Source organism: Ambystoma mexicanum, chromosome 6q, assembly GCF_040938575.1.
Source record: "Ambystoma mexicanum isolate Mex_15411 chromosome 6q, UKY_AmexF1_1, whole genome shotgun sequence".
Lineage (NCBI taxonomy): Eukaryota > Metazoa > Chordata > Amphibia > Caudata > Ambystomatidae > Ambystoma > Ambystoma mexicanum.
Window position 1 is genome coordinate 1,088,508,401 of NC_090937.1, and position 17,769 is coordinate 1,088,526,169.

At 48.1% G+C, this 17,769-nt stretch overlaps 1 protein-coding gene across 2 annotated transcripts in view; it reads right to left on the reverse strand.

The window, feature by feature from the left end:
• Nucleotides 1-17,769, reverse strand: part of SRD5A3 (steroid 5 alpha-reductase 3) — a 282,227-nt gene that overhangs the window by 181,685 nt on the left and 82,773 nt on the right. For both annotated transcript variants that reach the window (XM_069631643.1, XM_069631644.1), the window contains exon 3: nt 4,323-4,514. In XM_069631643.1, coding sequence (XP_069487744.1) covers nt 4,323-4,514 — 192 coding nt within the window. The remainder of the gene's footprint in view (nt 1-4,322; nt 4,515-17,769) is intronic.

Genomic DNA, 17,769 nt, shown 5'->3' on the forward strand with positions numbered 1-17,769 from the left:
CTGGAACCTGAAACGGTGATGGCAGGAACACATTTGTGAACCCCTTTAGAAACTGAGTAACCAGTGGAATCTTCAAATAAGAGCATTCTTCGGATGAGCGCTTAAAGCTTGAGAGCGCTGCCAGGTAACCTTTAATGGTTCCCACCTGAAGACCCTGAAGTGCGCTAAAGAAAGCAAAAAGGATAGAACATCCAGAGTTGAACTTTGAAAAGGATCAACATTCTTTTCCCTGCACCAGTCGCAGAACTTATCAACGGTACAGAGACTCGGCTGACGGCCTCCTGACCGAAAGCAACACCTCCATTACGTCATCTGGGAGGTTCCAATCCTTGTATCTCAACCTTTCAGAAACCAAGCGGGAAGGTTGAGAGTCCTGACCTCTGGATGGAGAACCTGACCTTCCTCTCGCGAGAGAAGATCCTCTCTTTGGGGAAGACGCATCGGAGGACAGATGGACGTGTCCCAAAAGTCTGGGTAGCACGATCTCCTGGCCCAAACCGGAGCAATTAGGATCATGTGGGTCCCGAACTGTCTCAACCTCCTGAGAACTTGAGGGAGGACGGCGACAGGAGGAAACGCGTACAGTAGAGAGAATTTCCAATCCACCATGAACGCGTCTCCTAGAGCGCTTATCTGAGGAAATTCCCTTGAGCAGTACTGCTCGGCCTTCCCATTGGCACCGGTTGCGAAAAGATCCACTTGAGGGGTTCCCCAAAGGGTGAAGATCTCTTGAAAGACTTCCTGAGCTAGTTCCCACTCGTGGGAGATTGCACTCTGCCTGCTCAGAGCGTCCATAGCAGTGTTCTCCTCTCCGGCTAGGTGAGCAGCCGCCATGGAGATACCCTCTTGAATTGTCCAGTACCAGAGCTGCATTGCATCTCTGCGCAGAGACAGTGACCCGACACCTCATCTCATGTTGAGGTAATGCATGGCCACAGTGTTGTCCGTCATGATCAGGACATTCTTTCCCCGTACAGACGGCAGGAAAGCCTTCACTGCCAGCCCGATTGCTTGCAGCTCCAAAAGATTGATGTGTAGTTTGAACTCTGATGGAGAGCAACGACCGCTGATGGTCAAATCGTTGGCGTGAGCTTCCGACCCTGTGAGGGAAGTGTCTGTCACTATAGTTATCTCCGCCAATGGTTGCCAATAAGGTTCTCCCTTCATAGGATTTTCCTCGCAGGGCCACCACAGAAGATCCTGTGAGACCCTGACCGGAATCTGAAGGCGATCCTCCATCTTAATTGAGAATTGGGACTATTGAGTCCTGAGAGCCCATTGAAAGGATCTCATTCTCAGATGGGCCTCAGCACCAGAAAAATGCAGAATGCCATGAGGCTGAGCAACCTCAAGAATTCGAAGGCCGGAAGACTCTGGGCACTCTTGGTTACCATCTGGAGAATGTATTGAGTCCTCACCCTGGGGCGCGAGCAATTCCCAAGGGATGTGTCCAAAACAGCCCCTATGTACTGGAGCCGTTGGGAAGGTGTCATATGGGACTTCTTGAAATTGAGGGAGAAGCGCAGTCTGTGAAGGGAGTGGCAGGTAACGTTGAGATGAGCCAAGGCTTTTTGAGGAGAACTCGCCCTGATCAGCCAATCTAAGGGTAGACGTGAATCCCCCCCCTCTCCTGAGATGTGCTGCCACAACCACCATCAGTTTGGTGAATACCCTCGGGCGGAGGTCAACCCGAATGGCAGGACTCAAAACTGATAGTGCGAGCCGCCAACGTCGAACCTCAGGTATTTCCTGTGCTTGAGATGGATCGGCACATGAAAATAAGCATCTGAAGTAATGGTTTGTCATTCTTCTAGATGCGGAGACAGCCTGCCCCCCCACAGGTGAGCTGTGATCGAAGACTTCAGATCGGTTCTGAAGCGGCTGTAGCAGAGTCTGATGGCAAAGAGGCTGCTGCCTGAGCAGGCTTGGCACCTCTACCTCGTCCACCACGAGGAAACTTACGTTGGCCTCTTTGACTGGCCATTCCTCTCGCCCTTCCAAACAAAAATGAGGAGCAGTAGCGAAAAGACCTACCCCTCCATTGCTGTCCGCTAAAACGAAAAGGCTGAGGCTGCTGAACAGCAGCGCCCAAAGACTTGGTGGCTGCTTTAGGAGGTCTGCAGCTTCTCAAGTCTCTCGTCAGCCTTTCTGCCGAAAAGAGACCTGTCAAAAGGCATGTTCAGAAGTCTAGCCTGCACATCCGGTGCTAAACCCAACTTCCGCCACCACGCAAATCTTCGTATTATGTGCTCGTAGCCATGGACCTTCTGACACTGTCTGCAACATCCAACCAAGACTGAAGGGATTCACACATGGCTTCTTTGCCGTCCTTAATAGCCAGGACGACCTCCCTTCTTCCCCTTTGGGAATATGCTCAGCCGCCATAGATATGCACTCCCACAGAGTGTATGAAAATCTTGCCAAGGCACAAGCAGAATTGGCCGATTTCAACGCCATACTCCCAGCTGAAAATACCTTGAGCGCCCCTCCATCCACGTGCTTATCGTCCCTATCAGGAGAGATGGTAGGGTACGAAGCCTGTTTCGAGGTAGCCATAGCTGCCTGGACCACCAGACTCTCGGGAGTGGGGTGAGATAACAGGTAGCCAGGGTCGCTACTGGAAGGGCGGTATTTTCTTGTCAGAGATTTGTTCACCACCGGATTAGTCTCCATCGTTTCCAATTTCTGGCCACCCTGTTCAGAGCCACATGAAATAGCAAAATGGGATCTGTAGGGGTACCCTGATCCAAACTGTCCGTCAGATCACCCTGATCATAATATGCAGAAGGTCTAGACCAGCCCAAATACTCCACAACTCTCGACATAAGTCGCCTTTAAGAGGAGTCAGCATGCTACCCTGGGTCTGGTTTATCAAACTCCAGCTCTGGAGAAAAGTGTCTATACCACTTGCATTATGCAAGGTATCACAAAGATCATGCATCCTACTCCCCTCCGAGATGAGGCATTCTGGCACATTAGGGGTCCCAAACTGGCGACCAAATGTAGCATCCTCCTCATCAGAACGTTCCTCCTCCTCAAAAATGGAGTTGAGGGACTTAAAAAATAAGTCTTAGGCACAGAGTACACATTTATTTTCTCAGGTATAATAGCCAGAGGCTTCAAAGTCGTCGACTTTGACACCGCCTTTTTTGGAGGTTCCACCGTCACCTGGGGCTGCGATGGTAAAATTGTCATGGACGGCGTCGGCAACGGCGCTGAAGGCATCAAGGGTCTGACTGGGGTGGAGGACCAGACAGGCACCATCGACTGGCGTCGACGGCTTTAATGGCATTGACGATTTCGATAGAGAAGAAGACCGCGACCTCGCTTCACGTCTCGATCGATCCCTAGATACCTTGTCCGAACGAGGGCTCGAAAGATTCTGATGAGAATCATGCCGTTTACTCGGGCCCGAAGGCGCGAGAGTATCCGGATGAACCATTCCTGGCCGGCTTCAACAGAACGCACGGACAGGGCCTTGCCCTGCTTTTAAAAAATCTGAAGCATTTCCACATAGAAAGCTTCCCACTCAGCTAGCATCGATTTTTTGGACGGGCAACTCGCCCGCTCGGGAGTGCAGCCTGAAGACGACCGGCAGTGCTTTCTCCTCTAGCGATTCGACAATGATGACGAGTTGCGGGAACCACTCCTGGACCTTGAACACTTGGCCTTCTCCCTCCGAGGAGAGTCGCCTCTTGACTCATCAGTCGAAGGCATAGCAGGTCGTGACTTATGGGGCTTAGACACCTTGCCTACCTTTAGCTTCCCCTTTCGTTCCCAGAAGGCCTTTCCAGTCATCAACTGGCACTTGGAGCGCATATCCGTGTCATGGCCCTCGCCGAAGCGCCACAGGCAGACTCGATGCAGGTCCGTTATAGACATCTTGGAGCCGCAGTCCTGGCATTTCTTAAATCCGGACCGAGTTGTCATTGGAGTGGAAGACTAAGACATATCGAACTTCAACAGCAAACATTAGAAAGTACAAGGCGCGCCGAGCACATTTGCGGAAAAAATGGAACTGAGGCAACAGGCGCCATGCATGCTATTTATAAACATCCGATGACGTCACCCTCAACGGAGGCCTTCGAGGGAAATCGTCCCGATGCCATCGATGCAGGGCGTCCTCTGCCGAAAAATGTACAAAGCAGCAGAGCTGTGGACACTACATGTCAAAGATGAGGACTACGTTGGAGGACACAATCCATTCGAAGTGTTGTTCCTTTTATCCCATACCTTGCGCTGCATCGAACAGACAATCTCACAATCCAAGGTCCTTCTTATAGCCAGAAGACAAACCGCAGGGAAGCAGGCGGGACACTCACCATTTCTGCCATGGAAAGGTGCTTGACACAGCACAGTGAAGCCAAGAAGAACATAATACACGAGTCCAAAGGAGTAGTGGATCAGGTGGATCATTCCCTCTGAGAAAACACTGATGAAGAGGCACTCTATCAGCCTACGCACACTGTTTATCCACAGCAGCACCAGAACCATGAAGGCTGAGAACTCCCCACCTACAATTAAAACAGAAGGGAAAAGCTGTGAGCATTCCAATACACAAAAACTATGACCATTTTCCACAAACCGATAACGTGGAATGTGCATTGTACAAAGTAAGAGTAGAAGACAAATGATGGGGTCATCTTGGCACTTTTACTCCTGAATAGGACATTGAACTGACTGCAGGAGAATTGTATTTACCATACCAGATTCCCTCACTGCCTCCGCCTCCTGTGGGTGTGTTCTCACTGTCAAAATATACAATTTTGAAAGACACACAGGAGCTGCTAGTTTTTTAAAAACTTTAGACTTCCACAACTCACAAATCTTCAGAGAACATTATCTTAACATAACCCCCGCATAGCTCACAGTATTTCAATGCATTACAATTATCCATGCTATCCAATTGAATAAATATATATATATATATATATAGTATCACAGTCATATCATATCCGAGGGATATGTCCTTAAGTGTTTCTCCTCCAGTAACATGACCATTTTTAGCATCACTTATATTCATTTACAATCAAGTCACAAAATGACTTCCTATCTAGTAAGTGCACTTGTTCTGGTAATCTCTTTGCCAGTTTCAGGGACATAGGTTACAAGATACGATCTCAAGTCTAACCAGATCGCCTCAGATTCACTGGAGAGAGCCTGTCTTCACCAGTATACCTCCTCCAGAACATTGTAATAAATTCAGTTCTTAACCAATCTCCCTTCCTGGCATACACCCTTGACCTCAGTTTATAGCAATCCTACGCCGTACCACCACTGGTCATGACCACGAAACGTGATAGAACCACTACTTTTTCCACAAGTGGCCTAAAAGTCACGTCTTCAGGCTAAAGCGCAAGGTCCAGCCCAGTCATCTCAGCGACCACCTTACAAACCTGCACCCCGAATTAGATGTGTGCGCAGCTCCATGCTAAGTGCAAAAAGTGAACACTCCAGGTCACATCTGGCACATACCACTACAATAGGTGCAAATAAGTGCAGTTTGTGTGGAGTGTAATAGAACTGACTGAAATTTGGACATTTTGAAAAGTACTAGTCTACAATGATAGTTAAATGGTTCTAATTTCTATTCATGATCAGATAGAGGTTTACGGAGATTCCATTTGACACTTTTTACCAGCTGTCAGGGCGTTGTGACCGCAACAATTACATTTTAGCATATAACAAAGATCAAATGGGTCGTATGCAAGAGCAAGATTAGGTATTGGAGCATTTCTAAGGTTCATTCAGAAAATATGCCTGTTACTCAGAGCTTTGTGCAGGCTGAATTAGAGAAATATTGTTAAGGGATTAACCTTGCCTCTCTCCCATAAGGTATCCAGCGTGATGATGGCCCCATCTTCAAAACCTGCACCAAGTGTCTCTGCTTTAAGCCTGGTGACATGTGCTTGGAAAGGTTTCTCAAAAGTAAGATACCTAGGTCGTAGAGACATGGTGCATACATCGTTTCTCTACCTGTTGTCATTTCTGGAGCACTACCCAGACGGTAACGTCATGTCGGTACTGCTTCCTAGGGATTCTAGAAGTACTCCATGGAAATGCAGTACGTGAAGGGGAAAGGCAGCAGCATTTTCATGTTCTTATTTAACATTTCCCTCCAGTCTATGTACCACATGCAGCATACTGCGGTTGTGACAGGTAGTAGAAAAGTTATGGACCTGGAACCAATAAAGCATGCATCTCATATGGCAGCGTTGATATAATACTATGATATATGCAACAAATGATTCACCCACAACCTCGTCAGAATTTTTCTAACCCTGTGGACATTTTGGTACCCAGAAAAGGAGCTTAGGAACCATTAACATATTTTTTAGGGAGATTATACCCCAGCCACATCCACTCATTTACATTCCTCTCAAGTGCCCCGGGCAGGATATTATAGATCCAGTTTAATGGATCAAGCTTATCCCCGTCCCCATACAGCTGCAGTTTTTTCAATTAAGTTATGTGGATTTATATCACACACTGCTGCCATTTGCATGGACTCAAGGCGTTCGGTCGGAAAGTTGGGTGTATTGGTGTGGGGGGGAAGAGGGAAACACATTGTGCTTCGTTGTAGGTGGGTGTAGAACTAGCAGTAACTGGCGGATGCGTTTTATAGGTGTGTTTTTGTGTGTACACCCAGGGCATATTGTTTCCCGATGGGAGACCTGCAGTTTTGACTTGTTAGGGCGTTTAAGTCAGTTGGAGATGTTTGCATATTGGTTTGAGAGATGTAGATTGCTGTAATGTTTAGCAGGTTTAGTTTTCTCTAGCCCTTTGTGTTGGCATAATTGGTCAGCATGTAGTTAGTGAGAGTGGTTGACTAGGAGGCTGTCAGTGGGTTTCTTGGGGATACCTAGATGTGAAACACAAATGAAGCACAATAAAACAATGCATTGATTATTTCCTGGTACGCCTCCATGCAAGCACAACCGCGCTCAAAATAGAGTATACAGACATATAAGGCATACCTAGATGTGAAACAGAACATAAAAACAAAGCATAGCCTTTTATTAGGGGTACTTGGATGTGAATATCACAGAGCACAATATTGGAAATGTCCATTCACTACAGACACCTGGGTGTAATTGTCACTTTCTGCAAAGCCCTCCCTGCCTTGACATGAGCAGATCAAGCACTTAACGATTCTGAAGGGTCATCAGTCTTATGGCACACATCTCGACCTTTATTGCGTTGAGGCCTTGTTCTGTATCGTTAGCCAGCTGTACAAACTCCCACCCGACGATCTGCAGCCACTTCGCGTTAGTGGCTGCTTGGACCCCAGGCAGATGTAGAGATACAAAACATTTCTCCTCTTTGCGAAATCGTGGATGTTCATTGGGTATTTCTTAAAGCAATTCAGAGGAGTCTTGGGACAAATAATTAGGATGTCCTCCTTTTGCGCAACATGCTGTTCTTTTCCTTCTCTGGGAAGATGGCGTGTGGTGACAGGTTTCTTCTGGGTCACATTGCAGTCAGGGCTGGGGTCGGGGCAGGCGAAGTCTTTAACCCCGCTGCAACGTGTTTTTCAGGGATCACAAGTATTGCTCAGTGCAGTGTGGCCAATGAGCAATAGCCCCTCCAAGATGGCGGGAGGTGCAAGCACGCCTGCTGAATACACACCCAGTAGTAGTCCATTACTGCCGCTGTACCTTTGAGGTCTGGAATAAACAATGTCTTGTTCCATTTGAGCTTGCCCCCCCCCGAAAACAGTCCCTTCATTGTAAAAGCATTGTTCATGTGTTTCTGGCTGCTGCACTGTTACTGGCTTTTCCATTTCTTCAACCCACGTTAGCTTTGTGACATGTTCATTCCAGAATTGTGCATACATGTTAACTTTAGTCAACACATCATTTCCGAACCCCAGTGACCCTCCTGTTGCACAGCTCATTGAAGATTCTTGCCATCTGTTCTCTATTTATTTCACTCCTTGCAAGTTAATGTTTGCAAGTTAATGTACGGCCTCCGCCCACAGGCACCGAGAGCTTTTGGGGTTTTGCTTACATTGCAGCAGATCAGGATCCATAGTCTCGCTGAACAGACTGTACCTGGAATGTGCTCCGCAGCCTACACAGTGCCAGATTTCCATTATACTCCTCCTATCTTTGTTTTCGGATGTGTCTTTTCTTACGTGCTAATGCACTACTATATGCATTTTCAGGAGACATCTCGGACAAATTTACATTCTGCATTCCCCTCTCAGCTAATTTGGAACTGGAGTCATTGGTTGTAACATTTGCTTGTATATACCCCCGCCTCATTTATATGCCTAGCTCATATAAAAGTATCCCCTAAATATTTTCCCACGTCAAACATGAATCTAGCAAATAGGCCAGCAATATAATGCATTCCAGACATATAATAGTAAGAGAATGTGGACATGGTACTATTCACATTTTTCCTGGTGGAGCTCACAGGAACCATTGCAAGGATTACCTGAAAGGAAACTTAATTACAAGAGGTAGGCACGAAGATAGAGAAGGAAGAGAAGGGAAAGAGATGCAGTAATAGGGAGGGATAGAGAGCTGAAAAGCAAGAAAGTTGGAAAGGGAGAGAGAGAAAATGGGGAACCGCTGCAGTGCAATTCCTTTGCAAATGTAATGTAGTGCAGTGTTGTGTGGATGTGGCAGAAGACGTCCTTTTTGTGTCTTATTTTGACCAGTCAGTTCTCTGGGCTAATCCTTAGGGTGAGGTGGCACTATTACGAGTCAAGGGGCAATTTAATCTGTCGATGCAGGTGGGGGCAGAGTTGTTTTGCGGACGTCAGAGAGGTGCACCCAGTAACGGAATTCCTTTATCTTAGCCGCGAGGGGAGTGGCATAAATCACTCAAAATGGGACGTCGTACCTGGGTTGGTTCCAGCGGCGAATATAATTACGAATGTAGACCAGATCTCCAGGAACAAGCCGCAGAGGGGTTGATGTTGCAGATATATCTCCCGTGGCACTGGTTGCTTTGTCTGTTCGGGGAGGTGCAATCTGTTGGGAGATAAATTATATTGTCTTTGTTAGGGAGGACAGGTAACTTAAATTCCTCCCCCCAAAATAGACACTGGCTATGTGAGAGTCAGACGCTCGCCTGATAGGATAAAGTGGCGTGTGCATGCAGCGCTCCATGACCACTTTGTGCCGCGATAAGTGTGATCTTTACTGGGCTATATGCAGAAACTGAATAACACGAGCAACAGACAGCGCACCCAATTTTTCTTTAATGTTGTGCAGAGTTTCGATAGTTTGCTTCTTAACATGCCTCCTTGGCTTGGCAGTGGTAAATGGTGCGCGTCCAATTTGCCCAATAATGCCAGAATCTCTTTCAAAACATCATTAAAGAAATGTGTGTTATCTGACCTTAATGCATCGCACACACCCCACCGAGGGAAAACCTCTCTCACCAAACGTTTTGCGGCACACTTAGCGTCTGGATGTGCAAAAGGTCCCGCCTCCACCCATCGTGAGAAGGGACACACAACCACAATGAGGTACTGAGATCCATTACACCTTTCGCCCATGTCCTCATAATTAATATGGAACTTGGGTAACGGCCCAGTATGGTGGAGCAGGGTGCCTCCAATTGTTTTTAATGTGAGGCTTGTATTTTAAGTTTGGCACGTTGTGCAATGCGTGACCATATTTGTCAAACTCTCCTGCAGGTTCGGACCGAACCAGTCTTCTTGAATGTCCGCAGCTATAGGTTGTTTGGAGATGCGTGCCGGGTGGTGGAGCTGGTCGAATTCTACTAGTAACAATGCATGGGGCATTACCGCCTTGCCCGTTATCTCCTGCTGCTACAAAAGATCTGTTGGGGACTGTTTACACCCTCTCTTTATCCAGAGCACTTTCTCCTCCTGTGGTGTCCGTCCCTGTAATTTAATCAACTGGGCAATTGGTAGGGCATGTATGGGGTGGTAACAGTTCTGTGGTATGCGTTAACACGGGATACTCTGCTACTTGTGGCACTGGGAGATACGCTGTGGTTTTCGCCACTGTCTGTGGCGGCAGTACCAAGTGACACCTCATATGTGTTGTTAGTGTGGAGGGCGCATATGATAACCGCCACTACGGATGGTTGGGAAAGGGTGTGGATGAGCTTATCCAGCAAAGCAGTGTGTTGCATGGGAGATCTGTCTACCTTCCTAAATCCCCTTCTCTTCCCGCGTGCAAGACCTGCATGTACTGTGGTGGTAACGCATGCCGAATCAGAGTAGATGGTCACGTGACACCCTTGGGAAGCTTGAAGTTCCTCAATAAGCACAATGAGCTTTGCTGCCTGGTTCAAGTAGTGCATCAGCAATCCCTTTTGCACCAATGTTTCATATTCCCCATCCACCAAACTGACCACATCCGCCCCTGTATGCCTCAGGCCTGTGTCCTGGTCAATTGTTGCTGACCCATCAACGGAGAGGAACCTCCGCCACCCCTCGAGCGGTCTGTCATGTGCTTTTGGTAAATCATCTTCTTCACCTTCAAAAGTTACACAATCATGAGCCAAATCTTCATCAGAACACATTTATGTCAGAAAAGTGGCAGGTTTAACTGTTTTGCACCGCACATTGTGAATGTTTTGGCTGGACAGAATAATGCTGGACAGAATAATCTCATATGCGGATGCTCACTGCGTGGTCAATGTGGACTTCGACTATTCTAGGATGGTGAACACTGCGTGCTTAACGTACAATGTTACAGAGTACCCCATGACAATGGTAGAACGTTTCTCGTAGCAAATGCTGCTGCAGCAAGTGCTTGCTCACAGGCAAACTGTCTGTCATGATTCCTGCCCCTCATGTCCCCAACCCTCCAAGATGTCAGGCTGGAGCCAGGCCACGATCACCTACATGGCCATCAAGGGCCTCTCCATCCCTCCAAAGACCCACTTGAGTCAGACTTGGCGCTTGTGGCACCAGACTCACTCACTCCCATAGGATAACATTGGGGATTGGACTTTTAGTGCATTGATGGGGACAAGATGGATGCCCCCACATATTTCGGTTCTCAGAACTCCATGTGCGGTCTAGTCTTTTGGGTGTGGTTCAGCCCAGAGACACCTGGGATACCCAGAGACTATTTAAGCCACACCCAGGCTGAGAAACATGCTTTGCGTTTTCTGCACCTGCAGCGTGACACTCCCTGTGTTCGGATCGGTCTACAGTAGGCCTGCATCTTTCTTCTGCGCTCAGCTCCTGCAAGAACAAGAACACCGTCAGGAACAGCCTTACCTTGTGGCGCTTCTGCCCATCATTCATCGCTCCTTCTATGCTGCGGGCATCTTCGGCGGTGTCATTCCCATCCCGGCACGCCGCTTCCTAAGGAAAAGGGAAAACAGAAAAAAAGACATTAGTAAGCATTCTGCAAATCTTTGCTTATTTTTAAATACTGTACGAGCTTCAAACGCTTACCTGAATCCCAGCCGCTGTGGGGGAACTCTTTCTCCGGAACTTCTCATCCATCTGCAAGAGGGAAAAGACACTCCAGGTTAGCGTGGAAACATCTAGAGGCGCCGCATACCGCGCTTACCCACCACATGTGTTCTTCATAACCGTCATCCTCGCTGAAAACGTTGCGGCACCTAAAAGACACAGAAAAAGAACTCTGTTCAATGCAAATACGAAAGGGGTACATCGCGCATCACGCTCTCACTCACCTTCAGCGCTACTCATCTTTGCAGCACACCGCCATCTCCGGACACCGGCCATCATCTAAGGAAAGAAAGGAACGAAGTTAGAGAACTGTTCAAAAGACTCATTATACTTGTCGGACTCTTGCAAATGAAGTAACTAGGCAGCAACGAGCCTGCATCAATCAACGCGCCCTTGCGCTGAAAACAGGACGGAGAGCACACTATCCAAGAAAACAAGACCCAGTCTCCAGTTGAATAGCCTCCAGGGAAGGGTTTGAGGTCGTAAGAGGTCAGAACAGGCTGAGTGACGTCCCCGTGGATACCAGGTGAGCGTTACAAAACGCAAAGCCTCACATCAAAATCCACCTGGGCGTCATGGAAACATCAGAAACTGACCAGTTAGCCCACATGTTGGGGCAGCTACGTTCCGAAGTACATGCAGCCAGGCAGGACACCAACACCCTGAGGAGAGAGCTGATAGTAGCCAAAGAACGCACTGATGATTTAAGCCGGCAACTTCTCCAGTCACAAGCAGGGCATGCACCATTGCCGGGAAGCGTGCCATCGATGCCAGCGCCATCAGCCAATCCCGTTCAGATAACCCTTCCTGGGGCAGTTCCCTTGGCCCTGCCCGAACGATTTATGGGGGATCCCAAGAGGTTTGCAACGTTCATGAACCAGTGCCGCCTGCACTTCCTTTGTAGGGTAGGGGCCTTTCCGAATGACCAATCACGGGTCGCTTTTGTGCTATCCTACCCGAGTGGTAGCGCCGCGGACTGGCCTGTACCCTTTGTGGCCCAAGACGATACTTTGCTGCATGACTTCAGGGGCTTTCAGCAGCAGATGGAAAAGCTGTTCGCCCGTCGTACTCATGGGCAGGCATTAGACAACGAACTTCTGTCCCTACACCAAGGGAATCAAGACCTATTAACATACATAGCCACGTTCAATAGACTCGTAGTTGAAGCAGAATGGCCAGTGGAGAAGAGAACCACGTTATTTCATCGGGGGCTGTGGTGGGAGCTCAAGGATGTTCTTGCACAAGTAGTGAACCCCCCGAAAGACTGCTCAGAATTCATTGACCTTGTTGTTCAACTGGATCATAGGTTGCAGGACCGAAGAGCAGATCGAACCAGATCAGACCCTCGCCCTATGTATGTGCGTTCAAAGGACAATACTGCCCGAACAACGGATGGTTCAGGAGAACCAATGCAAATTGGGGGGGTCAGATCCCCTTGACTAAAGCGGAAAGAAGGGATAAAAGGAGACAGCAGCAGTTATATCTGTACTGTGGAAGGTCAGGTCATTTCCTTAAAGAGTGCCGTGTGAAGCCACCGAGGAGGACGGTAGGGGCCATGGACAAGGAAGATACCATCAAGGAATCGGAAAACTCCCCAGCCCGGCAAGTGTAGGGGGGTCCACTTGTCGAGCGAAGAAAGTGAACTACAGACCTCCCATTTTGCACTACCTGTGGTCTTGATCAATCAACAACCATCTCGGATGCACGCAGTAAGAGCGTACATAGACAGTGGAGCCGTTGGGAATTACATCGACCAGGATCTTGCGGCAAAGATGGGGCTTCCATTACGCCCTAAATCAGCCACCCACACTGTGACCACTGTCGACGGCACGGAAATAGCGTCTGGTCCAGTATCCCAATGCACTGCAGCTTTAACCCTTCTGTGCCAGGATGGACACCAAGAATCTATCGTTTTCGACCTCATTAAGGCACCACAGTTCCGGTTGATTTTGGGAATGCATGGTTGGTAGCTCACAATCCTCAATTGGCGAGCAAAAGAATTGTCCTTTCCCGAGACTTGCGCCCACACATGTTATCGCCAAGAGAAACAACCAATAGACACCAGAACCTCCACGCTAGCGACTGTGGCAATCGGCACCCTATCAAGTGAATACCAGGACTTTCAAGATGTCTTTCAGAAAGAACAGGCTAATACCCTGCCACTGCATAGACCATACGATTGCCAAATCGACCTGATAGCCGGCGCAGAAATCCCTTGTGGGCGAATTTACGCACTCACAGTACCAGATAACCAGCACCTGAAGACCTATCTTGACCAGTACTGGGCCAACGGGTTCATCCGTCCCTCGAAGTCTCCAGCAGCCAGTCCTCTATTCTTCGTACCGAAAAAGGAGGAGAACTTGAGAATGTGCATCGACTATCGCGCACTGAACCAGATTACTGTAAAAAATTGCTACCCCCTGCCACTGATCCCTGAATTGCTTGATCAAGTCAAAGATGCCCAAATCTACACAAAACTAGACCTGAGGGGGGCATATCACCTTGTTCGCGTAAAACAGGGGGACAAATGGAAAACCGCTTTTTGCACCAAATACGGCTTGTACCAATATCAAGTAATGCCCTTTGGCCTTTGCAACGCGCCTGCTGCATTTCAATACTTCATGAATGATGTCCTACAGGAATTGATTGATGTCTGTGCTCTAGTCTACATCGACGATATCCTAGTATATTCCGCATCAAAGCAGGACCACGTTAAACACGTCTGATCTGTATTGGAGAAACTCTGTCAACACCAGCTCTACGCCAAGCTCGAAAAGTGCTCATTCCACATCTCCGGGGTGGAATTCCTGGGCTTTATTCTCAGCCCGAATGGAATCCGAATCGATGTACACAAGGTAGATGCTATCCTGAACTGGCCATCCCCAAATTCATTCAAGGGGGTTCAAAGTATGCTGGGTTTTGCAAACTTCTACCGCCGGTCCAGCCCAGGATTCTTGCAAATCGTGCATCCCATCACGGCATTACTAAGGAAAAGCAACAAAAAGTTCCAGTGGACAACAGAAGCCGAGGAGGCTTTCCAGGAACTCAAAGCAAGATTCACATCTGCCCCAATCTTACACCACCCTCGCCCTGATCTCCCATACCTGGTGGAAACGGATGCCTCAAGCACGGCTATGGGAGCCGTCCTCTCACAAAAGGACCCCGAAACGGGCCAGTTACACCCTGTTGCCTTCTGGTCGCGTAAATTCACACCCCCTGAACTCAATCACGCTATCGCAGACAAAGAACTCCTGGCCATTAAGTCAGCCTTTAAGGCATGGCAGCACTACCTCTTGGATGCCAGACACACAATCACCGTAATAACGGACCAATGGAACCTCCAGTACCTAAAAACGGCAAAGGCCCAATCCTCACGACAACTACGTTGGGCTCTTTTTTTTGCTGAATATGACTACTTGATTACATTTCGACCAGGGGTAAAAAACGGGAAGGCCGATGCCCTTTCCCGTATTGGGGGTGGAAGAGCAAGGGTATCAGACCCCTGACCCAATAGCAATCATCCTGAGTGACAAGCTCCTAGGAATCACAGCAACCATAACTCAAAGAATTACATGAAGAAATCCAAAACCTGATGAGTCCGGAGCAATTACAAGCTTGTAGTGCACAAGGAGAACATTACATGATAAAAGATCAGTTGCCCTACTTCAGGAATCGTTTATTCTTACCAAACCAAGAACTACGAGAACAAGTCATGTCCGGTTATCATGATTTCTTGATCGAGGGCCACTCCGGAATCGCTAAAACCCTAGCCAAGGTAAAACGAAATGATTGGTGGCCCACGTGGCGTAAAAACATTATCCAATTCATCCCATCTTGTGGAGTGTGTGCTCAAAACAAGTCATCCAAGCAGAAACCGGCTGGGCTATTACAACCATTGGAAATCCCACCAGCACCCTGGCACACATTGTCCCTGGATTTTATTACTGACTTACCACCCAGTCAAGGGTTTAACACTATTCTTGTGGTCGTGGACCTAGTTTCAAAAATGGCACATTTCATTCCTCTTAAGGGGCTCCCAAATGCTTTCACTCTGGCACGGGTATTTCTTGAAGGCATTGTACGCCTCCATGGGTTTCCTTCAGTTTTGGTCTCAGACCGAGGTACTCCATTCGTATCCAACTTCTGGAGAAAATGCTGTTCTATGGCCCAGATCGACATCCGGCTATCCACTAGTCACCATCCCCAAACGGATGGTCAAACTGAGAGGACAAATCAGACGCTCAAGCAGTATCTGCACTGCATGTCACACCAAGCTGAAGGAAGCTGGTTCGACCTATTATGGATAGCTGAACATGCTTATAATAATTCCCTACACACCAGCACTGGGCAGACACCCTTTGATACCATGTATGGCAGGCACCCACGCACTTCTGAGTTGGACGTTCCTACAACCCTGGAAATGTCAGCAGTCAAAACCTTGCACACAACAATTTCTCAAACCACTTTCTCTATGCGTGGATGTTAATTTAATTGCTAATCTTTTCCGTAGCCTTTAATCTGAAGATCATTTCGAGGATCCGGATGGGAGCTCTACTCAGACACCTCCTCACTCCATGAGCCCAGGCCACGCCCCCCCAGCCCCGGAAGGGATGAGCGGGAGTTGATTAATCAACTTGTTCTTTTCCATTTGCGCCCACGATACACAGTGCGTTCTTCCTATGACTCTGTGCATCAACTGCATCCGAGTACCTGTGTTTTTCCCCCTCTTTCCGTCCACCACTTCCAGTTTTCCTTGCCACTGTTTCTTAACCGTGGCCCCCACAAACCTTTTACCCACAGTGCTATGTCCAGCATCTGCTCAATTCTCCTCATCCTCAAGCTCATCTATGGTGTCCCATTCCTCTACCTGTCAGACCTTTCAGTCCTGTACCCCATGCTTCCGGCTGGCCCGTCGCCACCTCACTCCTTTTCGATATGCACATCCTTTATCACCGAACTGTCGAACCTGAACAAAATGTCTCTGGCCTGCCATTTGTCTAACCCATTTGTAATTTGTTATTTATAATGCACTTAATATCCAAAAGATTTCTAAGTGCGGACAAGGGGATCGAACCTGTGATGCTCTACAATGTCTTGCTTTCAAGGCGAGCGTGTTGCCCCATAGCTATCCTCTCAAGATGTCCCTTCTTCCCCTCTCCATCCTGTGCTGCTCTTAACCGAGCTAGCTCCACCTGTGTTGCCTCCAATGCTTCTTCTAGCTCCTACTGTATCTTGCTGTCCTGAAGCGGGATAATACTGGATGGTTGAACGTAGGGCGGTGGGGCTGTTGACGGTGTGGGCACATATGTTGGATTAGTGTACCCTGTTGCTGGGCGACGAGTGAGCGGGTAAAGCCCTGTGTGCGAGGACCCAGTCCCGTTCCCCTGCGTTGTTGCAGGCTTTGTATCTAGGGCATTCCCTTCAGTTTTCTGAGTCCCATCCTCATCCACAATAGTTTCCACTGCTCTAAGATTTCTTTTCTGTTTTGGAGTGGTTTACTTTTATACTTAGCAACTAAGAACATGCTCATGTGGTCCCATGTGGCTGCCTTGCTCTGGCCAGGAGCGAGGCATCCGCACCCTTTTTGTCTCTACCACCCATTGTGTGTGATATTTGTCAATTTTGTCCCTATACAACGCGAATGTACTGCATATGTGCTCTAATTGTGTCCTCCTTTCCATTTCTGCAGGTTACATGTCCGCAAAAGCGCCTCTTCACAAATATGCACTGCGCACACTTTAATTATACAACATCCCTATCAGTTCACTGTCCCCGCCTCCCTGTGAACACCCCCCTTTTCACATGCACACATACACTAATACTTTCAAACCACTGACCCGCCTCTGGCCTCCTTCTTGTACACATGAATCGCAATACACTAAAACAACAAGCTAAACAACAACCACTACTACCACCACCAAACCCACTAACTATACAGAGCTCCCAATTTTGTCCTTTTATTTCATTTTTTTATTACACAATTAATTATGTCATCTTCCTTCAAACGGAAAGGTTCCCTACACTCCTGTTTTTCATCCATAAAATCCTCCTTAATGTCCAAAAAATAACAGTAATAATAATACAAAAGAATCTACTGTCGCCACGTGGCCTCACCACACGCCATCCTCACTTGTGCACATCCCACTCCCCCACACACTACCCCTCGTTATCCCTCGCAAGGGGTGTATGCACGTCTGCGTGTTCACCCAAGCTCCTTCGTCACGGGGTCCCAATAACAGCCTTCATTCTCCCAGGGGCCACTCCCGCTTCAAAGAGAATACAGGAATTCTGTGAAAACAGCTCCTGCACACCTCTGCGGGTTGTGCGCTTAGGACTGGTCGCTGCAGGTG